Raw genomic sequence first — 24669 nt, 5'->3', positions numbered from 1 at the left:
TGAACTGAGGAAACCGCCCGCTTGAATCCTCTCATTAAATAAAGTTGATTCTCTCTCTCTCGAAGGCGTGCGAACAATTTTCATTTTTGTTTGCAGCGGCGTGCGAACTAAAAAAGTGGAGTGTCCCTATTTTCACGTCACGTGGAAACAATTTTATTTTTTGTTGGCAGGCGGCGTGCGAGCTAAAAATCATAGAGTAATTGTTCCCACGCGACGTGCTAACTAAAAATAACAATTGTTCCCGCGTGACGTGCGAATAGGGACACCCCACATGCGTGTACGCCGTGTACGCTACTTCCGGCAATAACTTCCGGCTACTTTCCCGCCTTTCTTGCATGCGCTGTCCACTGATGTTTGAGCCGGCGTGTAAACGAACGTCGCTTGTTTGAGCGATCAGCGTGTTGTCACTTTTCGTACGCCCTATCGCTTCGCTGAAAGATTTACTAACGCGTACCAGAGAGCACCGAAACCATCCATGGCGCCTGGCGACACGCTTACGGTCTTCGGGTTCGACTGCGGCCTGGACTCGCGTCCCACCGTGTTCGTGCACGGCATCTCGCCCAACCGCGTGTGCAGCGCGTGCGGTCTCGTGCCTTCCGCGATCGCCCTGCTGCCCTGCCGACACGTGCTCTGCCAGCCGTGCCACGATCGCTGCCGAGAAATATGCGAAGGCCGCTGCTGCCTGGACGGCGAGGACATCGTGCGCGACGACGTTGTCTGGTCCACGTTCTCAACACACAGCATCCTTGGCCGCAAGGTACACAGTGCACAGCGTAGGCCCGGAGGATCTTTTCCGTCCCACTTGTTCTGTCAGAAATGCATTGTCGTAGACCGCATTTCTTGCTGTCTCACTTTGTAGCTTGTTGCTGCTTGTTCTGCTTTGCAAACCTATTCGCTGCAGGGGCGCACTTTTTTTTTTTTTCCCCTTAGTGAGGTCTCAAGGGTTGTGGCCCGAGTTTTGAATTGCAGGGGTGAGACAGCTGCGCATATTGCGCAGTTTTGATACAAATGTGTTTTCCTGCGCCGGGCTGCTCCAAAAGCTTGAAATTAGCAAAAATTGCGCCAAACTGCTCCAAAACAGTCTGAGAGCCAAGAATTTTAACGCTCCCGTCAGTTTGAGTGGGGAAAAATGCTTACTGACGGCATACTTTTCAAGCATCACCAGGGTGATGTTTGTGAAGGTTAAATTGATTGCTCATTCAATAGAAACCCGCATGAAATTTACTTGTGTAAGTTGATGAAAAAAAATGACAATCCTCGGAGCGCTGTATCTCCGGAACGGCATTACCGGGCGCCGCCATCTTGGTGTGGAGAAGATTGGAAAACATGGCCGCCGGGCAAAGCAGTTGCTCGTGTTTCAGGCAGAGTGCTCTTCGCCGATTTCTACCGTTGTTTTGATTATGGGGGTGGCTGGGTTTACATTTAGTAGTTTGATCTGTTGCGGGAAGTTCCGCGAATTGAAAGACCGGAGTTCATCCTAAAACAGCGTGGGGCCCGCGAATTCGCCGTGTTTCGGCCTTGAGTGTGAGGAGCGGTGCGCGCTTGAAGTGAAATTTTGGACTCGTCGCGGTGTTATAAAACGCTGAGTTATTGCTGCCTTTGACAGCGAGCTGGCGAGCGGCGGGAATGGGACGATCGACACTGCAGAAGTGGCGGCGCAGGCTACATCGCCGCAAAATGTTCAAGCAGTGTCCGATACCGGGACGGTCCGGGCTCTTATTGCACGCTAGTATTAAAGGTTCATCTATCTGAAGTGAAATTTAATGCCAAAAGGGAGGTGGCTAAATATACCAACTTTACTCAAATTACGATCGTTGTGAACGTGCACCTTGGGAATTGAAATGGGGGGGTGCTGGTGGGGTGCTACGACTATCACCTCGCTGTGCGCAACTTTTGCCGTGGCTCTACACTTGTGTGTAAAGCCCAGTCTGGGAATGCACAAATAATAATTTAGGCATTCACATGATAGTAAAAATGCCTTACAATTGTTCAGTTTTTTTCAATTCGATATTCTCAACGGCGCTCCACGCTATCCATGCATAGAGCCTAAGAATTTAAAAATGGTTTGTAAAGATGTAGTGCAGTTCGTACCTTTTGATACTCTGGTAGAAGAACTCTATCGAAAGGCTGTTTCAGTGTTATCTACGTTCAAAACCGATTAAAAAGTCCACTTCCCTCCCTCCCTGAGTTGCCAAAATTTTGATTTTTTAGGCTCCTAAGGTGACATAATAAATGTTCTTCTGCTCCAAATCAAGGTTCTTCTGCTCGAAAATGGAGATTCCGCTGCTCCAAAAATTGCTCCCAAATCTGGTTCAGCCGTCTCACCCCTGGAACTCTAATTGTGACCTTACTGGGAACTCGAATATCCCCGAGCCCTGTCATATTGAAAATTGCACATCGAACGTTTCATTGTTCGCTTGTTGAAATTGAAAGTTCTTGTCACAAACCGTTGCGTACAGTGCAGATGTGGCACTTTTGAGGTATTATCTAGCATTTAAAGCACTCGGCCTAGCTAAAACGCACTGTTCATGGCTTGATCCGTCGGCGGGTGCTTTGTTTGAAATCAGAGCCTGTGAGCACCAATCCCGCCTCGCTTTTCTTTGATATGGCATTTCCTTCCCTATATATCAGCATCTACATCTATATGCAATGCGACTCATTCCTGGATTGATGCTGTGCGAATATATGTACTCATGGGGAAAGATCCTCCTCATGCAGCGAATGCACTGTTTTGTCTGCATTAGATGCATGCGCATGGAAGCTTTGGTTGATTGATAATGCTACGAGGGATGCAGATAGGGTCTCTTCGTCATAGCATGAACGGAGGCCAACTGCATCCTTGCACACTTATCTTCAGATATGAAACAAACCAATAACTTCATTATTTTTTCCACCTGGAAATCCTTTTGGAAAGTCGCATTGTCGAACCAAAGCAGAACGAAGCCACTCGAAACGAACCGGTGTTTTTTGTTTGAGTCTCTGATTGATAAATAGTAACCGACCGTTTTTTCAGACTCCAGGGCTTCCATTCTTGCGCCAAATGCGCCAATTTGCGCCAAGGCAAATTCTCTGCTCCAAACTGATATAAACACAAAGTATTGCGCCAGTGTGCTCCAAAATGACTGCCAGCATTTTTTTGTCAGTTGTTACCGCCCCCTGGCGGGTGTACCAAAACAGCGCGAGAATGGCGGGCCTTGTATGCTTGTAGGCGTTGCTCTTCGGCGCCATTTGTCGCATTTGTCACAGTTACCACTCGGTACAACGTTTATAGATACTTTTTTCAGTTTCGGAACTGCGCCTTCCAAAGCGGGCGCGACTTTACCCTAGGCGCTGAGAGGGCGCTCCGGTCGCGAGTTCCGCTGTGTCGGCGGCTGCGGCGGCGGCTCCGGCGCTCCGGCGGCAGCGTTGATGGCGTGCGCGGTCGGTCCGCTGGGCTGAAAGTGGCGGCCGCGGTGTAGTTGCGTGTCTGCCCTACAATTTTCTTCTTTCCGCTTGCGTTTGTCTTCGCCCTTGTGCGAGAAACTTGCCTTTTCAGTGCATTCGATTTGGGATGCTCTTGAGCAGTGCGGCCGCGGGTGAAAGCATTTCGTGACTCAGTCAACATGCTGTGTTTTCTTTCATGTGCTGGGCTTGGTGCAAAGTTGTCATTGAACACTTGCAGTCTTTTAACTTGGGTCGTGCCACAGCCAACATTTTGGTTGACTCTATTGAAAAAAGTGTTGCTGACCTGCCAAGGAACAAGTTCCTTTGTTTTTTTAGTGACGGCCCTAACACAATGAAGAGTGTCAAAACAAAGCTGAAGGAAGGAGTCTCTCGGAATATTTTGGACTAGGGGGAACATGGATGATGTTTAATGTAGCCAGGTGCTACTTTCTGAGGCTAATTCTAGCCTTGCCGAGAACATGGCCAAGCTGGCAGCTGTCAATGTAGCTCTAGAATGCGCGTGCAGTGGGGTCATCAGTTTCATTTCAAATAAAGAAGTTGTGATCATCTTCTGACTGTCTTCAGTGTGCCCATTTTATAGACATATACTAGTTTTCCTTAAGGCAGCATTTCATTCTCGATGCAACCCATTGTTACTTGCGATTTCCCTCCCGAAAAACCCTCCTATATGTCTATACAATTCATAATTTATTGCTCCAAAGTGCTCCAAAACTTCTATTTGGCTGCTCCAAAAGTGATCCGAAACCTAAATATTTGTGCTCCAAAAATTGCTCCAAATTGCAATTAGTCAGTAGCACCCCTGAGACTCCAAAAATTCGGACTTGCTGCGTTACTTGGACTTACCTGAAGAACTGTCAGTTGTCGCGTAGGAGTAATGACTCGCAGATTTCTCGGACTACTCTTTTAGTCGGACTATTTTTCGTTCCCCTCCAGGTCCAAAAAATCGGTCGGCTACTGTACAAGATACAGTGACTACAGTACGAGATACATTGGTGTAACTCAAAGATGAGTCACTATTTTCTGGTGCCAGGCGGTCGTGCTAATCCCAATTACTCCGAACTTGAGGATCGCCCTTGTTTGAGGATCGCCCTAATATCGAAACAGAAGGGTTTGGGTAGGGAACTTCATGCGAGTGAATAACTATCTTGTACGTCGCCAAAGAAACGAGTCACGTCACTTCCCATGACATGCGCGTTGTGTTGCGGAAGTGAATACTGCGTTTAAATTGCCTTTTGTCTTTATTGTATTGATTGTCACGACGTCTTGGGCAGCTGAGGAACCATGATATTGGGGAACGTTGATAGGAACCCATCGTTACATGCACAAATAACTCTACGTGCAACGAGAAAATCGGCATGCCTTGTACGCGCTACGAGGCACAGACATCAAGTGCCCAGATTTGGGGTTAATTGTATGCCTTTAAAATGATGGTTTTATCACGTGGCTAAAATTTTTGTTTTAACAAGAAACATGGACGTTAAAGCGTATATTTATAGTTTAGGTACACCTAGTCTTAACCTTGGCTGACCGACACAAGAGTGAAATATGCGAGGTTGTCGCTGCCGAAGTGGGTTCATTCCGGCTTCTGCGAACCCTTCTTTACTTTTTGTCTGGGTGCTGTTTCTGGGAATGTTCTTTGTGCGACTGTGGAACCTTGTTAATGTCTGTCAAGAGGGCTTCTTGAAATTGCAGGGATGACTGCTAAACTATCCTCTTTCTCGGAGTTTAAACAATCGCAAATGCTCGGTCAGCTAGCATTAAAGCCGCACTGGTGTGTGCCTTGTGGGCAGTTAGCATACTGTCAGTGTCACTAATTACCATGCGGTATTATTGTTGAGGCGTCTCAACAGAAATTCAAACAGCAACTAACAGTTCTACACTTACCAAGCCTCTGAACAGCAGTACTAACTTGGGACATAGTGAACAGCAGATGTATGCCATTTGAGGCACGTTGGGTTGCTGAAAATTGTTTTCTACTCAGAATTCATGGCTGGCTAAATTTAAATTTAAATAAACTTTAAATTACTTATCCTCTCAAAATCAGTCTTCAGTGCGAGTTTTCAAAGGCACATTGGTGAACTCGTCCATTGCTGGCACCTAATTCTTTGCTTCCATGGGAAGTGGTGACAGGCTAGACCTCAAGAAATTTCCCTTTTTTTTCCCCCTTGTTGCTCTATGCAGATTCAGTGCTGGAATGCGGCCAACGGCTGCAACGTTTCGGGTCTGGCATCCGAAGTCCTGGACCACTTCTACAAAGAGTGTCAGCACCACAAAGTGCCCTGTCCACGATGCAGGCAGACTGTCTTTCACAAGGACATTGTCAACCACATCAGGTCGGGATCATGCACCCAGGCTGCCGTGACCGAAAGCGTCTCCAATGAGACCGTCGCGTCGGGAGTCGCACAAGTCGTAGACGCACTTGGCAGCCTAGACGCCAGGGTCTCTTCCATGCAGGCATCGTTCCAAAAGGATCTTCGACGTGTGGAAGGGTCTTTTGAAAGAGCGGTCCAACACTCGCCTGTACTGGAATGTGTCCACAGCCTGGACAACACTCTGAAAGAGGGCATGCAACTTGGCATGTTAGCAGTTGCAGTGTCCTCTGAGGCAGTGGCTGAGCTACGGAATAATATGAGAGCTGTTGTGGCTTCTTTGCACGGAGTCACGGATAGAGTCTCCGCCCTCAAGGCATCGCAAGATCGGATGTGTGAAGTACAAGCCACTGAGGGTTCGTTGATCCGTGACGTCAAGTCTTGCGTCGATGCACTATCAACCAGGTTGGCGGCGGAGAGAGAGGAAAGTGCAGAAAAGTTAAAAACCCTCGAGGAAATGGTCCAAGGGCGGATGAACATCAAACCTGCCTGTGAAGAAAACTTTGAACGCTATCACAAAGAGGTCATTGGCAAGCTCAGCCGTCTGGAAGCCATTCTCAAAGGTCCTGTCTGCAACGAGCTGAACTCTGCCAATGCCCTGGAGTGGACCATTGAACAGCTGTCTGAATTTAAGAAAGGTTATGCCGCATTTTGGGCAAAGAGTCCCAGCTACTTCTACGGCTATTTCATCCTTCCTGGAGCTTGGCTTAAAACGGAACCTGCTGGCACCCAGTGGCTTCACGTGTGCTTTCAAATATGCCAAGGCAAGCATGACCATAAAGTGACATGGCCAATCAAGAAAAAGCTGTTCTTGTGGTTCGTTCATCCAGCTGACAAGCTGATAATGGAGAGCGTTTATCTGGACACAGCACTGCAGGATCACAGAGAGTACCAAAGACCCTCTCAGGCAGAGAGTCAGAAACTGGTGAGCAACAAACGTGTGCAGGTGAAATTCCTGGAGGATGCAGGCTTCGTAAAAGACGACAAACTCACGGTGAGGTTTGAAGTCTTGCCGTGACTTTGTTATGAGAAGGAAGGTCAATTAGGGGACGGGTGGCAAACTCTTGGCTTCCAAGAAAAGCCGAAAAGTGTCTGACCGATATGCTTTTTGTGTAATGCAGTCCAGTTTTGTGCAGTGTTAATTAAACACTGTTACTGCACGAGTGCCTAATGTAACCTTTGGTATTGGGAAGTGTAAGTGGAGTGGAAAGAGTGACCAACGTCTTTACCAGATACTCTCCTGAATTGCTGTGAATTTTCCTACCTGTCTTCAGTGGCCGGACATTTTGATGCTGCAACCAAAAGCTACAAGAGTGAAACACTAAACGCTAAACCTTGTGCCAGTCATGTTTAAAGCACCGTCAACCTGTTGTGATTTTGCGTTGCAACGAATGCAGTATTTTCTGAAGGAGGACGGTTTGTTTTCTCGCAAAGAATGTGTGTTTTCCGCACAAGCCGTTGTTCTAACAGAAGCAAAGAATAAATATGCTGTTCCTTCTCCTTGCCCTTGACTGCAATGCTTAATGGTAACAAAATTTTTGCCTGCACTAGCGCCGATGATGGGCCTTGTTCCGCCACCCATCTTAGAGAGGCCATGAAAGCTAAATACACGTTTGTATTCTTCGAAAGATTAGGTGTTTTGTAGTGCCCCCAGCACTTCTACGGCAGCAAACGATGCTTTAGTCACTGAGAAATTGCACAATTTAGGCCAGAATTTCAGTTCTCCCACTAAATCGTGTATTTCGTGACGTCAGCATTGGCGGATCCAGGACAGGTATTTGGAACAAATGTCAAGTATGTGGACTGGGGCTGCCGTGGACGAAGAAACGTCTTTCGCTGCTTTGTTTAACGTCTGTCCTGTAGAGGGCGCCACAATACTGCTCAAACCCACTGCCAGCACTCGCTTTGTTTTTGACCGCGTTTGCACCTGACTAATTTTTGTTGCAGTTGAGAGTCATTGTTTTGTGAAACATTGGGTATGCTCGACAAACAGGGTAATAAAAGAAAATGTCACTTACGCCAGTCGGGCAGTGTTGTGTGAGGCAACCCCAAATCTCTGGCATGCTGTGCAGCTATAACCGGCACAGTGCACGCAGCACGCACTGGTGCTTTTAAGTTTACGTGTGCATAAGAGATAGCAGGTAGGGCTGGTGCAAATGAGTATCGCAAGCATAGTTGCAAATGTAGTGACCCCCCTTCGTGAGTGCGATGTAATATGCGAGTGTCAAACCATTAGTTACAAGATGGCACGTGTTGTTGCAAAACCCGAGGGTGATTACCTTTGTTGCTACAGTTGATATGTACAAGTGTTTGCCTCACAGACCAAGCCAGTGCAAGTATTTTTGTGTTAGTGGACTTTGGTACTTATATCGGCCATGATTTAGGCTCTGGCACAGCTGACATCAAAGGGCTAACACTTGGAGGCGTCTAAGTTGACAAGTTCTCGCGTTCCATGACAGGGGAGATGCGCATGTTATATTTGAAATCACACCAAGAACAATGGATGTTGTGCGACCTCGTTACATTATTAGGCAAAATGTTCATGAAAATGTGGTTGGCAGTGTTTACAGGATTTAGAGAGAAAGGTGACATTTGAGCAGAACCCAGAGACCGCAGCATAGTTTCCCAGACCATGAGGAACTGTGTGGTGGTTTCACCCCAGCAAGTTATCGCGGCTGGTTGCCTTACGCATTGTCATACGAAGATTACCTGCACTACTGACATACTTTTCGTGAATGAGGTGTGGTGATATGAACATAATTTTCGGTACAGTCAGTAACAAAAAATAATTTTGAAGGCAAATTGAATGTTTTTGAACATGAACATCTATTTCTTTGCTTTACTGTGCACAGAGCTTCTGAATTTAGCTATAGAAAAAAGGAAAAGACTATGCGCTGTCATACACACTTCTGTGTTTACATCCTACTGCTCATTGAAGAAATGGCACAAAAGAAAATTGTAAATAGTAGCTCTTTGGTACTTGTTCAGAAAATATCTTCATACCGGTCACATGCAGGTAACGAAGATTTATTCATTGATGAGGAAACGACTGCTCACTCAAGGCGGCCAGCCCACTGCCTGAGCAACCTCATTTTCCTCCACTTTATTCAAACACCTTGAAAGTCAGAGAACCCAGCTCACTTTATTCTTCTCGTCTTGTCCGTGCCAGGTGCCCTTGCTCATCAATACCATCCAGCGCAACAATATTGTGCAAGATAGCACTGTAACCAAGCAAACGTACTTGCCCGACATTGCCACAGAGGAATAACAGTTGATGACCAACGTTGTCCCAAGTACCGACTACCTTTCATTTATGCAGCCTCTCCAGTCGTTTAAAAAAGCTCACACTGGCTAAGGCAGTAACTTCTGGCCACTAAGCTGTAAGCAGTGTCTCCATTATGCCAATAGTTCTTGACCCGTCCGAATAGAACCTGTTCCCTGCCCGGTGCCGATGCCACACGGGCGTCGTTACTCTTGGTCTCCTACATTTTGTTTTCGTAAAGGCACGCAGGTTTGCTTTGACGTGCGTTTCTTTTGGCGTTAAGAAGGGCTTTACACTTCTCTTGCATATTACTATGCGCTATACGAGTGTCCAGAATGCCATCCAACCGCGCCCCAGCTCAGTGCTGCAGCCATGCTCAGAGTGCTGTCTGACGAGATTCGAATATTGAAGACTAGGCTGGCACTTTACGGAGCGTCTGCCGTTGCGCTGTAGAGGCAATGTTCCATCTGCTGTTGCCATCTTTTTGTTTGTTTGTGTGTTTCGTTTTTATTTTCGATTCGAATTTTCACAGCTTACGATAGTTTTTGGGTTCTGAAGTCATTGCTGTCTGTTCATTAGGTCATGTGAGTTTAGGTTGCATTACGTTACATCTGGGAGAGCGATGTAGTGCCAGACGCGTTTTTTTTCTGTAACAAAACAGTGGAGTACTTATACTACTGTTAAGCAGCACTGTTAAGCAGCCTTAACCAAAAAGTATGGAAAATAGCAGTTTCAAGCCCTACTTTACGGCACAATTACTGGCTCTTCGTACTAAAAAAAAGAAAAGAAAAACCCAGAAAGATCTCTTCCGGCACCTCAGTCGTCGCAACTTGGCATCACATAACAAGCAGAGACTTGAAAGGAAACTTTATTCAAGAGGCTATGGAAAGAATAACGCTTGAAGTCACATGTAGGGATAGGAAAAGAGCTGTGTGGATTAGGGAACACACTCGTCTGGAAGACATCCTAGTTCAGATTAGGCCAAGGAAATGGGCATGGGTGGCACCCACGCGTGGCATGAGGCACAACATGTGGAGCATCTTTTTAACGGAGTGGCTGCCAATGACCGTACATGCAGTTGGGGTTGGCTGAGGACTGGACGGAGGGAGGAGCTAGGAAAATGTGGTCGGAAAGGGGTGGACTCCGCTAGCACTGGATAGGCGTGGCTGGAGGTCTTTGGGAGGGGCCTTTATCCAGGTTGATGATGGTGATGTACTGACCTCCACCATGCCTGGGTGTGCACCACTGGTCCCCTGAGGCTGTTTTGCTGGGGAAGCTTTGCGTGCCCATAGGGGTCAAAACGCGATGTAGTTACCAGCAGATGACTCCAAAATTACACCCACTTTCAGCTTAAAAAAGAACCGAGTCTGGAACAGTCCTGACTCAAACCGCAAATGCATGTTGGCAGGTGAGTGAGCTACCCACACCTTTGTGACACACGGTCTTTGAGGTACACTTCAGTCAATTGAATACATGTTTTTAAAGGGCCTTTGGAATAGCCACATTCCACATCACAGAAATTGGCCTGTGATGATGGCACAGCCTTACAAGAGTGCAAAAACTGATTCACCTATTCCCATCTGGTCGCAACTAGTGTCACTAAATAAGCTACGCCTAAGAGTACCGCCACTTCGCGCACCCGGAGGCGTCGGGGGAGCCATTTTGTTTCTGGCTTGCAGTGTTGCCATCTCTCCGAACGAAACCGCCGCCGGTTGCGACGGGCAGAGTGCGACCGGCCGCTCAAGCGCCCCCGCAGCCGAGAGAGAGAAAGAGGAGATGCGCCCAAAAACAAAATGGCTGCGCCCATATGTAAACAAACATCACGTGGTGCCGACCGACCAATGGAAATCCCGGCGGCACATAACAATGAGAGAAAAGAGTGGCGATACTCAAAAAGCCTTTATTTAGTGACGCTAGTCGCAACAACAGACCCACTTAGGAAGACTGGTCAGTGATGATGACAGCCTCACTGTCAGTGGTTCGTAGCAGATTTACCAATTCTCACCGCCATAATGCTTTCACACTCAAATCACAGAGGGAATTGTGAAGGGATACCAAGGGCTAAATAGCAACTCTTTGCGTTAAGAGAAAGATCACGTGTTTCACAGCTCTCTTGGCTTTTGTGCCACGGGCAATGATGCCTTCTTAACCAAGCATGTCGCAAAATAAGGCTAGAGCAAGCCAGAGTTCTCGTTTCATTGCAACTCTATCAATGCAATCTTCCCCGTGCGTGTTCCCATCGGCTTTCGCTTTAGCCACAAAGTATTGGAAGGCAATCAGAGAGGGGTTGTTTTTTGACATCTTGGTATGGCAGCACCCAGGCAAGGTTGGCCAAAGCATTTCAAAGACGTGCTGCCATCTGGGAGCAGGTGTCACAAATGCACGTGCAATTGCCAGACGGATTTGTCGGCTGTCCCGTTTCAAACAGATTACGGTAATAATCTGCAATTTTCCAGTGCTGTGTATACATGCTAGTTGTGAGTAGGTATGCTGAGCTCTCACTTTCACCCGCACGTGGCATCTTTTGACCGTGTTTGTAACACAAGGCGAAACACATCAAATGAAATTGACACTGAATCAAAGCCTACCACCTGGCCTTTGGCATCCTGTTTCGAAACGTTGCCTAGCTAAGGAGCGAGTCCTTCAGAAAAGCACATGATGAGCAAAAGTTGCCACAAACATTCCTTCTATGTTTACATGCCCCTGGCTTCATGTTCGTTCCAGATAAATGCTTCGGCAAGCTCCGCCAATCCCGCACTTTACCGTTAAACAACGTTTGTGATGTACCCGCCGCGGTGGCTCAGTGGCTAAGGCGTTGCACTGCTGAGCACGGGGTTGCGGGTCCGATTCCCGGCCGCGGCGGCCGCTTTTCTGATGGAGGCGAAAAGCAAAAACGCCCATGTGTACGAGATTTCGGCGCACGTTAAAGATCCCCAGGTGGTCAAAATTAATCCGGAGCCCTCCACTACGGCGCGCCTCATCGCCTGTGTTGCATCGGCGCGTTAAACCCTACAATCAATCAATCAAATATTTGTGATGTCGCAAAATGTAGTGGGTGAAAGCGTATGAGACAGTAATACGTGTTCTTGTGCTTTTGGCCTTTCCTGCGTTAGTAGCGAACTACTGCTGTTGCGAGTGGCACACCAGTATTCACGACACTCCAATCTACTAACACAAGCCAACTTGCTTTTACCCCTTCAGTGCCGCTTTAGGTGCCCCCAGTAATTTACTAATGCACCTCTTGTTCCATCTCTGTATTGTACACAACTGTAGTCGCCACACAATCGCCTTCACACATATGGAGCCCATGGAATTTGCAGTGATTAAACTGCTCAACCGAAATGTCTTTTAAAGTAGAACAGAACAGGACAAGCTCAAAGAGGCCGGTTCTACTCAACATGGCACTTTATTAACATGACCGGCCTTTGAGGGATATGCAGGCAGGACCACCACTGGTGAAAAAAAGCGGCACATCCAACGACTAGATGAAAACCCTCAAAGATGTGGCCAACATCTACGACCCCTGCAAAATGCTGCGCTCCATCGCCTGCTAGTCTCACTTCTTTGACAAGCGCCAGTCCAATCTCCAGTTTTAAGAACCGAGGAGAAGAACACAGGGCCACTTTTTGAGACAGAGGCCTTACAAGAGTTTTGAAATTCCACCGACTATGACAGCCCTGCACGAAAGCAACTAAGCAGAGCACAGGCCCGACACCGTAGACTTCCATGCCAGTATGTGCTGTCTGTCGCTGCACTCGTGTGCCAGCAAGGCTGCCACCACAGTCATAGGAGGTAAAAAGAGCGCTCGCCTACTTGGCTTGGCTTGGCTAGCCACATGTCTTCTTTTCACTGCCGCAGCCAAAATTAGCAAACAGGGTTCGCATTTATCTCCTTGTGCATGCTGAATGAAGCTTCCAAATAACTGCTGGCAAATAAAGCTTGGAGCCTCGCCCTTGTATTATTAAAACAAGGTCAAGTAATCCTTTACGATAATACCAGAGTCCTTCAAAGAGTCCTTCAATGCTTCTCTGGTCATGAAACTCCCGGCCAAGTTTCTTACGGGGACAAAGGCTACCGCGACGGGCGCCACTGCAGATCGGAGGGCATTGGGCGCAGCCGCGGCTGCTCTGTAGTCAGACCGGCAGGCAGGAACGCAGTAGCAGCATGCCCGTTCGCACCAAGTTTTTTCGCCACTCACAGAATGACAAGTCCATTTGAGCGGCCCACGACACGTAAAGCGAAAGCGCACTGCTGATAAGGCGGCGAGCGTCTGTTTTATCTTACTCCGTGGCCCGTTCCCTGCCAAACGCGCTCTGACCACGCCCCTGGCTGCCCTCCGATCAACACCAGCGCCGCGGCGTGGCCTCCCTGGGCAGCGTACAAAGCTCTCCCATAGCGTGACAGCGAAGTTTCATGACCAGAAAGGCACTGAAGGACTCTGATAATACTGTGGTTTATTTGGCAGCCAGAGGAGGCAGCTTTTTCAGCGTGATCATGAGTGAAGCTAAGGACAAGGGGACCTCCGTTCCTACCGGTACACGAGAGCATGCTCAGGGAAGGGCATTAACACACTTCCCCGTAGTACACGTTGGTGTAAAACTCTATTCCTGACACCCGACTGTGTGCGGGCAGGCAGCCTGTTGGTGAAAGCTGGGGCAGCCTCGGCCCCCTCTGCAGGTCCACGTGGTGACGGCAGCAACAGAGGTGGGGGCGGCCATCTTGTTCTGGATGACCTCACAGCGGGCCGTTTGGAGGTCTTCCAAGATCACCCGGACGTTGGAGCTGTGGGCAGGAACAAGGCCTGCACGGAGAGAGACAATCAGCTCGGGGGAAGTAGGCAGTAAACTTGCACAAGGAGGAACTGCAGGGATCGGGCAACAGGACGGCTGCGCCACCGGGTTTTTGACACTACGCGGTGGCACTAATGTAGTTACACTGAGACAGTGACGTCATCGTGTGCGCAAGGAGTGTTTACGTTGCGAGCTGTGCAAACATTTTATATCTCCTCTAGAAACGAAGTTCTTTCGATTTTTGGCGTGTTCATCTCCTCATGACCAGCGAACACAATGGATACACAGTGTGCAACGCACCAAGGAAGTTGTATGACCGTGTGCGGAGGACGCACGCCCATTTCCTTTTTTTAACAGGTGGAACGAAATGGTAGCAGGTGAAGAAGATAAGAATATGCAGTGCCCATTTCATCAGTGATGAACAATCGCCGGATCCAAGTGTTCTGCCACACACCCCTACAACGTTTCCGGCTACCTGACGCAAATGTCTGGGATAGCTGAGGACAGGCACTGCAGTTATAAAATGCCAGTCTGTCTGAATTAATAAATGACTAATTGTCAGGAGAATGGAAAGAAAAGTCGAGCAGCAGGCGTAACTTGTCAAACCTAGGGTTGATGCCTGAACGTCCGCTGCTGTGGTGGGTGGGGGAAGGGGATGACAGATTGATGGAGAGGAAATTAAGAGGGGAGAGAGAGAGAGAGAGAGTTAATATTTACAGTTATATGTCGTGGAAAAATAGCTTTCTGTTTTTGCTACTGACAGGTAATACTTTTCGTGTCTCGAAATCGGTTGCTGAATTAAGAGAGTATTTCGCTGACGACGAGAAACCTTAATGCCACCTTATTTTCGTGTGCACTGCGGTGATTTTCTTTAGCCATCGCGGGAATCTGTCACTTTCTGTAGCAAATGATTTTAAGATCAACACTGATACGTGTTGTGGTTCGCTTATTTTGTGGAGTACTACTACGATCTGCTACCTCAACTGATATTTTTTTTTTGCTCTGATACAACTGTGCTGGATCAGCATTGCGGACATTTTTTGGATCTGTCGGGTTTTCGCATTGCTCGCTGCAGCTACTGGAATTAATACAATGAGAACTCTTTGTTGATCAGCAATAATGACAGCTCAGCTCAGCGAAGTCAGCACTGAATGTGATTCACGTAAAATAGGAAAAGAGCATTCGATCACGGCACTTGTCACCTGTCCTGGTGTACGTTTACCGCATGTTGTTTTGCACTAGGGCAATGCGCTCAGCAGAACAGCAAGAACATCTTTTGTGCGCACAACTGAACAAATACAGTAATTGGGGTAAAGAAGCATTGACTTCATCTTTAGCGCAAAGTGCACACGGTGGCATCACAAAGCGTAGTACCCAAAATTGTACAGGGCTTTAACACCTGCTTTCATGTTTCTGGACTGTTCTGCCTTGTTAAACAAGTCTTTGCTTCGTAACCTACCAATACAGGCCAACTAGTTTACACCCTTCGGTGTCCCCTTAGGACAATTTCCTCAAAACACAAGCACGCGCTTTTTGCCTGAGGTAAGCATGTGTCGGTTGATAAGTTCAGGGAACACGAGAAGTAACTAGCATTCATTAACGCTTTCTTTTTGACCAGTTTTTAATGTCAGACGGGTCTTGCTTGAAGTAGTTGCACTACCGTTTACATGTAGACAGCTTTAAAGTTTAATTAAAAGTGGTCCAAAACCTGAACTGCGACACCGTAAGACCCCTTGGTTACGGCGTTTACGGTTCGCTGGATGGGTGCAGCGACATCTGACAGTGCAGTTCTGAGCAGCGCCACATTAACAAATGCGCCGCAAACGTGCTTGCTCTTGACTACTTTCGAGCCCGCCTCCTCATCTGTGCCGATAAAAAAATCCCGAAGCGTCAATACAATGAGAATCAGCTCGCTGGATTACATTGTTCGCCTCCGCACATGCTTGTGTAGTAGGTGTGCCTGTCCCACCACGGGACGCTGGCACACGTGCCCTCTTCAGGTGTTGCACGCTCCACGTGGGGCTCTTGGTATGTCACATAATGGTGCAATTGGGGTGGCATCAAAACAGCATGCGACATAAGGGCACAGCGACAAAACGGCACATTTTCATAGAACGTCTGGTGGGTCAATTATTTGCATTTCTAACGTGTGTGGTATCCATCACAGTGGCTCTGGCCATTCAGTGAGCAAAGCGTTTGCACCAGTCAGGTTAACAAAACAGACTGCTCCCTGGTGGACTGTTTTGATTTTAAAACACCGCCGGTCAAACCGCGTCCGCTCACTGACAAGCCAGGGTCACGTTAATTGATATAGTGACTCTGGCTGGTTTGCGTCCGGGAGCGTTTTTTAGATGCGACGCTGAGAGCATCTCTTGTCAGCGGCCCTGTCCTTCCTGCGTGCGTCCGTCGTCGCTGTCGGTGTCCGCACTCTCCTCCGCTCACCCCCTCTCCTCTCCGATAGCAAACACTCTCTCGCGAGGGGAATTGGATTGGATTCGATTGGATTGGCTTGACTTGGCTTGGGATTGGATTGTATTAAAGTGGATTGTGTTGCGTCATAGCCGCGGCAGACCTCTCAACATGGGCGGGTGTGCGGCCCAGCGCGCTCTCACTCCGCCGGTGGGCGGCGTTGCACGCGGTGCTGCACATGTGCAGTACTCTCCCTCTCCGAGGTCTCCTCTCCTTCGGGCGCGCTGCGCATATAACCGGTGTGCCGCTCTCCGGCGGCCTTTCGGTCAACGGTTACTCTCCGCTTGCGCTTGAACCCCCCTCAGCGTCGCATCACACCAGGGTTCCCGCGAGGGGAGGTGGGTGTAATTTTTTCCCGCGTGCTGCTCTTTTGTTGCAGCCTGTTTTGCTGCTCCACTGCTTTGTTGCTCTGCTGTTTTCACGTCGTGCTATATTGTTGGTCCTGCTGTGTCACGTTCGGTCCCGTCATGCTTTACTTGCCCTGGTCTCAAGTGGGTTTACTGTAAGCACTGTGAAATCCTCCCGTTTTTAAACAAACTCCTCAGGTAGAGCAGAGTCCTTCAGTGCTTTTCTGGTCATGAAACTCTAGCCTCCGTTTCATACAGGGACAAAAGCTGCCACTAAGGTCCCCACTGTCAAGGAAGGGGAATTCCGTGTCCAGGCTACCCGCGCGCACAGCGCACTGCTGAAGCTGCTGCCCGTTCGAGGCAGTTGTTGATCGCGCAGAGAATATTCTGCTATCACTCATATTTGCCCTATTTACACGATTGTAGGTCGACCCTGTTTTTCAAATTGACAATACAATGTTGGGGGGTCGACTGAGAATCGAAATCGAACTGTGTACCACTAATAACGACAAGGGAAACGTGAAATCATGGGTGCTACGATGTGGGGACCGCTTTGCACCCTCGTTTCGATGGTTATGGTCGAAGTGCAGCGTGTTACATTACCGTTGCATACATTCTGGCGTCAATAAAGGTGGTGCCGACTTTGAAAGTTGACATTTTCGATCTGGGCCCTTTTGCCACCGACCTCAGAGCGACTAACCTCCCACCATTGCGTTCGGAAGTGTACTGAACAATGTGATGTGATTGTGGCTACATTAGCACCGTGCAATGAACCAAGGGATTCACGAATACTTATTTTGTTTATTAGAGATGAACAAAACGCTTCTTTAATGTGAGTAACACACTCACGAATAAAAGGAAATTGCGAGCGGTCGCTTCTGTCAGCCGCCACGTTGATTTTGGTATCGCACGGCAGTGGCTGCTGCGGGTAGCTTCGATGGTTGTTATTTCGCAGCAAATGTGTTCTCATAATTGTGCATAAAGTTTTTCGCTCAACCCACAGCGCATGGTTACTCCACGAGCTTATGCAAAAGCTTTTCTTTTTTAACATCTACTGCAAGCACCACGAGCACACGGCTCTTGCGGGAGCAGCGATCAATGATAGAAAAGCCGCTGTATGGGGGGTATTGGTAGTTGATGGAAGAGCCTCTTTTTGTGATGCGATTTTCTAGCTGGCGCTCGCATTTCTTTTTTTTTTTTTTAAGATACAATTTTGGGGGAGGGGGGGGGTCAACCTACATTTGAATCGACTTACAATCGTGTAAATATGGTAGTTTTACAAACAATGGGGTTGCTGTATTTACCTGTGAAGAAGTTTTCTTCACTTACCTTTGCAAGACATTAACGTTTTGATGGAGCCCGTCGTACCTACGCACCAATTACGCATGTACGCGTTGTTCTAGCAGTTTTTGTACATCTCGTACAAGGCAGCGTAAGGTTGTGCTTTCGTTAAGCGAAGGTTGTTTACTTGGGTCTGTAACAGTGGCGAAGCCTCCAATTTCGAAACTCGCAATTATGAGCCGCGCAGCGAGTGCTGCGGCGAGGCCGATCACGTGAGTTATATGCGGTCCGACCGTTACGCGGCCAGTGTTCGCCACGGCTGCAGCACCAAAACTGAAGCTATAGATTTCCCGTGTTTACAGTTTACCCAAGTCAAGTTCAGTCCTGTGATGTGTTCTTACTGCATAGAGCTTCGGCAAAATTTTAAAGCGCTACCAATGAAGCTTTCGTCGCGCGAATACAGTCTGATCTCTAGGATTGCAACCCAGCTTAACTTCGAGTTCGCAACTATATTTCGTGTTATTTTTCGCGGAACTTCAACAGGATGATGTAAGAGAGGCACTGGACGGGCAAAAGTGCGTCTCACACAAGAACGCGCAGCCACTCAAGGTGACTCGGGACACTCCGATTTCCTAATGTGCTGCGTTCTCAGAAATGTCCCACCCTCTGCATGAGGCAAATACCACTACAGTTGAGTCCACTCATAACGATACCGTGTATGGCAATTAATCGGATATAATGGTGAACAACTACGACACCATCCACTTTTGTATGCGTTAGTAGTACAGTTGAACCTCGTTATAAGAGACATGGATGTAAGAGACAAATGGGTATAAGAGACACTATTCACCCACATGGTTGGCTGCCCTATCTTTCCCATTAAATTGACCTCTTTTATAACAGACATCGGATGTAGAAGATTGGTTATAAGGGACAAGTCATCCTTGAAGTTTAACCAATATTCTCGCTTGTAACAGACATTTTAACTTCAGATGCAGTGCCACCAGTCACTAATTGCAGTTGCTTCCATTCTGGAAACACAGGTGGACGACAGACGCCTGCAGTTGCTATTTATTATAACTTCAGCAAACACACAGTGGTTCAGTCAGCTATGAAATGACGATGAGAAGCCCTGCCAATGGAAATGCAACTTACAGAAGTGGTTGAAGCTTACTGCCGTCCATTGAATGGAGCGCAATCGCACATGCGGGCTCTCCCACTCGCGTAGCTCCCAATCAAGAAGCATCGCAGATGTTGAATCCTGGAAGCGTAATGAATAGCCTGAGCACACAGCGGAAGAAGCTGTGCGCTCTGGCTATTCATCAGGCCTGTGAACTCAACATCTACGATTCATCTTCCACAAACAAGGAAAGGAAAAAAAGCTCGTAGAATTGGTTGTAAAAAACAGTGTAAATACAGTCATGAAGCAAACAAAGATTCAGAACCGTTTGATAAATTCGTGGGGCCAAACATAAATTACCTAGAATGAATCTTTTGCAACATGTTTTAGTGTTCTTTTGAGCTTATTTTAGTCATATAGTGCCTGCATTGAAATAGGGTCTGATCAGTAAGTGAAAACATGGCACCCTGCTTATAAGAGACATCTCATATAAGAGATAGAAACTGCTCCCCGGTACGTGTCTCTTATAAAGGGGTTCAACTGTATATGGCAAAATAAGCCGCCTATTACAATGCTCCAGTGCCACGATGTTGGATGTAAGGATACATGAGTCATTTATGTGACTCGTGTAACAATATACGAGTGACTGAAGCAGACAAAAGTGAATCAGCTGCAGGAGAGATGGAGCTAGCTAGGTGAGCAAAGGCAACCCTACTGACCGTTGCAAAAGGCAGGCATCCTGTGCACTTCCCGACACTGCCTTGCAAGGCTCTCTAGCTGTCCCACCCTCCTTATGAAAAGCCAAACTGCACTGCCCCCTGGCTTATCCCTCTGTGTGGGCAGGAGAGAACACTGAGAACATTGAGAATCCCCCCCACCAAGAGAACCATGCCTAACCATGCAGCAAGTCCCGTTAGCTTCCACTGCTCGAGGAATTTGCATACCTGCCAGGTTTGCCGGGATGGCATTAAGGAGATCTTACCGGGGGCGGGGGAAGGCGGGGGGGTAGTAGAAACAACAGAATGGGTAACTTTCCACACATTTTTTTATTTACTTACAAGATAGCAGGAAATGAACTGTTTCTTTGCCCAAACTACCAACAAGCTACACCACTTAAATGTTCGATGTTGCTAACGCCGCCCTTTTCAGAAAGTCCTGGAAATAGTACTGCAAGTGCAATACAAAACAGCAGGGACTGAACTGTTTTGTTGTTTTGTCTAAACTAACAACAAGCTACACCACTGGAGACTTGCTAAATCTTCAGAACGGCCGTGCTCGTGCGTAAATGAAAGCGGCGGTGGCGCTGCGCTTCTATCAACATTAAACTAACAATGGGACGAACAGGTTCACCGTCTGAGCATGGCCGACTACGCTTAAAGGAGCCATGAAGACAAAATACAAGTTGGTTGTATTAGAAAGACTGCTTAGTCCCGATAACAACGATACCAATATCATCGCAATCTTCGAAAAAATAACGGAGATATTAAAGAAAACGTGTGAAGCAGTTGCGACCCCCTAGCCGATTTCCCGCAACTTTTCTATGACGTCACGGAACCTTGTTTGTGCGATTGGCGGCAGCCTAACTGACCTTTCGCAACGACACATGACTGGACGTGTGTAATGGGGCCTCTAGTTCCATTTGACCGCATGAATTGAATGCTAACGTGCAGTTAACGCACTGAAAATTATGTTTTATTGTTGGCCCGTATGACGTCATTCTTGCTCATAACACGTCACTGTGGCGCAAAATTTGAATGTTTTTAAATACTTCTTGCTTTTTTGTCGTTAAAAAAAACATCTTTTCGGGCTGTAGTGGAGCTGAGTGAGATACTCAATACTAGTTCTTTCAAATTACACGAAGTTGTATTTTCTCTTCATGGCTCCTTTAAGCACTTCACTGATAATGATGCCGATTGGTGTCAGGTTGGATTGTCAGGTATACCTCCGGAGCATTGTGGCCAGACTGGGAAAAAGATTTGACCTAGACGGGTGCGTTTTCGGGAGATTTTTGTTTCGGTCGTACAATCGTACAAAACCATGAAAATTCAGGAGTCTCCCGGAAAATTCGGGAAACCTCGCAGGTATGAATTTGGGGCAGTGTGCATGGCTTGGCAACCAGAAAGAAGTGTGCCTTTGGGCTTTAGCACTCGCTCCCTCTCAGTAATTCTGCCCAGAGTAATTCTACTGCAAGGTGGGACTGGAAGTTCAGGAAGAACTCAATGGAGGGATGAATGAGATACGGAGATTCGTTGGCAAGGAAAGGATTCAGATAGCTGCAGGATTTGAGGTCCATCAGGAAGGCCTTACTCCCACAATGGACACAAAATAGGCCGCTCCTCCTCCTACTGAAGATTTTATTTTATTTATTTATTTATTTACACAATACTGTCGATTCCCAAGGGGGATTACTACAGGAGTGAGCATATACATTCCAAGTTGCAGAAAAGATGCGCAACTTGTGCAGGCAAAGCACCGGGATTATTGCAGTACTACAGTGCACATTCACAGTAGGCACAATCAAAATAATACAGTAAAAAAGAAACAAGTATGCACACTCAAACAATGCGCACACCAAGATGCATACAAGCATCACATTACATACATTTCAAGGTATTCAGGCAATTCACACAGTAATGACGCACACCAATTGCATACAAGGTAAGTATGAACACCATCCATCGAGATACACAACCTAGCACACTTTTTTCAGCAAGTTCCAAAAATTTTTGAATGCTTGGTTGTTGAGTGATCACAGGGCCTAATGCATTCCATTCACGAATGCTGCGTGGAAAAAAAGAATACAGTCGAATCCCGCTACAACGAAATTGACGGGACGTGCGAAAAATTTCGTTGAAGAGAAAATTCGTTGAGGCGAAATCTGCCCCAACACACCACGGAAAGGCCAGAAAAATAGCCCCGTACGTTTCCGCAACATTGGCAGCATAATACAATGTTTAGAAAAAGGAGTGACGCGCAATAACGTCATGTTTATTCGGATAACAAACATACCAATGGTTATCTGTTTTTTCACTGCACCCAAAGAACGCGTTACGGAGGGGGGTGAAGATATGCAGGCGCAAAACGTATCGCTGTACAACAAGGCGTGTCCACCGAGCTGATTACTTGCAGATAGCTGCTAGGCCGTCGGAAGCCCCCTCTCGCTTGTGGCAGGAGCAGTGCCGTTATCTTATCCTCCGACAGGGCACGGCAGCTACTGACCTTGGCAGGCAAGACGCGCGCGCTTGCATTTAACATGACCGTGCGCTCGCGACTAAGATAGGATGACTAGGCTTCAAGACCAAACACGCAAACATGACTTTTGCTCTTGGCTATGAAGAATGGTTGAAGGAAAACGGCAAGGACAGCTGCTCATAACGCATACATGACGGCACCGCGCCAGCAGCGGAGCACATTCATGCAATTTCAACTGGATACGGATTGGCTGTAGCTCTGGGGCTCCGCCTTGGCGAAGCGGGCCTGCGCCTCGTGTAAAGACGGCCAGCCACATCGTTATCACCATCAAGCAATGGCGTGCGCCTGAGTTATTTTTTTTTGTTTTGGGTGGCGGTGTGGCCGCAACGCGCATGTTTTCGGTGAAACTAAGCGTCCTGAATGTATAAAAAGTTACAGATAGCTGGCGCTATGCTTATTTTATTGTAAAATAATTGTTCAAACCCAGCCCAAATAATCGAAAATTTCGTTGAAGCGAAAGCAAGCCTGACAAATGGTTCGTTGTGGCGAGGACTTTGTTGCATTGACTTCTATGGCTAGCTGACGGGGAATTGGAAATACTTCGTTGAAGCGGAAATTTCGTTGAAGCGGCGTTCGTTGTAGCGGGGTTCGACTGTAGCTATAAGTGTTGCTATTAAATGAATACTCTTCGAATTCCCAAGAATGGCGTTGCCTTGTTGGTCTAACGTCGCGAAAGGTCAAGAAGGAATCAGAGTTTATTCTCAATGATTTGTGGATTATCTGATATAGAAACTTTAGTCGAAGAAGATGTGCCCGGCTGAAAAGGGTGGGTAGCCCTGCCCGATGTAATAGTTCAGTTGCCTTGTCGGTGCGCCCGTATCTGTTGTAGATAAAGCGCACTGCTTTGCTTTTAACCCTCCCCAGAGTTGTAATGCTAGACGCAGTGTGAGGGAACCAGACAACAGTTGCTATTGCGAAGAGAGGCCCTATGAACGTGACGTATGCGAGGAGTTTGGTTGCGTGGGTGCAAAGATAAAGTGCCCTTTTGATAAAAAATAATTTGTTTCATGCTTTCTTTGTGACGTAGCGGACATGTTTCGTCCAGCCAAGATCAGAAGATATCGTCACGCTTGGGTATTTATAATGGTTTACACTTCGAATTTCCATATTGTTAAAATTGTACGAGAAATTTAATTTGGAATTTTTCTTAGTAAAAGACATGCACACTGTTTTGTCGATGTTGATCTTCATTTGCCAGTCGTCGCACCACTGAGCTATCTTTTTTAACGAGTTATTTAGTTTCAACTGGTGTTCAGGGTGCTTTACTTGGTTTTAGACAATGCAGTCGTCTGCAAAGTGCCTTATTGGAACGTTGACTTGGTAAGCTAAGTCATTGATGAAAATTAGAAACAACAAGTATTTACTAACAGGTTCGGCGTACCGTTTTAGGAAACCATTTGGAATACGATCTGGACCGGAGCTTTTCCTTTCGTTTACGCTCAGAAGGACTGAAAGTACTCCCGCTTCTGATATGACAGGCGCGTTTGGTAGCGTTACATCTTCATTGTACCTGCATGGCCTGATGACACTGTTATCAGTAGTGATCACTGAGTTAAAATAAGCATTGAAATCCACTGCCCTAACTTTGTCCTCTGGACCACCTGATGAAACTGGTGAAGTGCTCATTGAATTAATATACTGCCAAAATTTATGCGGTGATTCTGTCATGAACGCCTGTAGCGTATGTTTGCACAAATGTTGCTTGGCGGAACAAACTCTATTTTAGAGGGATTTATTCAGAGCGTTTATTTGGGAACGGTAGCCTGGAGCAGTCAGGTGTTTATTAGATTTTCTAAGCCGTTTAAGTTTACGTTTATTATGGATTATTTCACGCGTAATCCAAGGGTGCACTTTTTTGTTGTTTCGCGCACAGTAGGAACAAAGTTTTCCATACAATACGCAACATGAGACTTGAATTTCAACCAAACCTCGTCAATGCTATGGCTTTGTGAAAGGCACATACTATCATGAAATTCATAGTAATCGTGCGCAAGGTATGTCATTATAGCAGCATCATTAGCTCTATTAAATGCGGGTAGTTGTTTTACTGGACCATGTGGCTTGGATTGTTTAACCAAAGGCAGTGTGCATAAAACCATTTTATGGTCGGATAACCCATCGAGTATGTTTATTTGTGTTTCTTTTTTTGTAACATCGTTACTAACAAAGACTATATCCAGCATTGAAGACGATGCTCCTTGCGCGCGTGTTGGTGCACGAACAAGCTGGTCAAGATTAAGTGTAAGCATTACATCTATTAGAACACTTTTGAGTTTTACTTTCTGTGCGCAGAGAACACCAATCGATTTCGGGAAGGTTAAAGTCACCGGCGAGT

General features: G+C 47.1%; 2 protein-coding genes across 2 annotated transcripts in view; one reads left to right on the top strand and one right to left on the bottom strand.

Moving 5' to 3' along the window:
* The first annotated feature begins 318 nt into the window (after nt 1-318).
* On the top strand, nt 319-7311 carry LOC144164320 (uncharacterized). The gene is made up of 2 exons (XM_077694816.1): nt 319-757; nt 5626-7311. Exons 1-2 carry the CDS (start codon nt 476-478, stop codon nt 6829-6831), a joined length of 1488 nt encoding a protein of 495 aa, XP_077550942.1. The 5' UTR covers nt 319-475; the 3' UTR covers nt 6832-7311.
* Nucleotides 7312-10118: 2807 nt separating this feature from the next.
* Nucleotides 10119-24669, bottom strand: part of LOC144163870 (uncharacterized) — a 36763-nt gene continuing 22212 nt past the window's right edge. Inside the window, exon 6 of the mRNA XM_077694548.1 lies at nt 10119-13876. Coding sequence (XP_077550674.1) covers nt 13677-13876 — 200 coding nt within the window. The 3' untranslated portion in view covers nt 10119-13676. The remainder of the gene's footprint in view (nt 13877-24669) is intronic.

This window comes from Haemaphysalis longicornis, unplaced genomic scaffold (genome assembly GCF_048455015.1).
Source record: "Haemaphysalis longicornis isolate Haplotype H1 unplaced genomic scaffold, Haemaphysalis longicornis Haplotype H1 scaffold_13, whole genome shotgun sequence".
Classification (NCBI taxonomy): domain Eukaryota; kingdom Metazoa; phylum Arthropoda; class Arachnida; order Ixodida; family Ixodidae; genus Haemaphysalis; species Haemaphysalis longicornis.
Note: the sequence above shows the minus strand (reverse complement) of the source record. Positions and strands in the feature narration are given on the sequence as shown.

Excerpts from the sequence above, each read along its gene's own strand:
- LOC144164320 (XM_077694816.1), top strand. The coding sequence starts at position 476 with ATGGCGCCTGGCGACACGCTTACGGTCTTCGGGTTCGACTGCGGCCTG. Across the intron at positions 758-5,625 it reads ACAGCATCCTTGGCCGCAAG|ATTCAGTGCTGGAATGCGGC; the intron begins GTACACAGTGCA and ends TGCTCTATGCAG.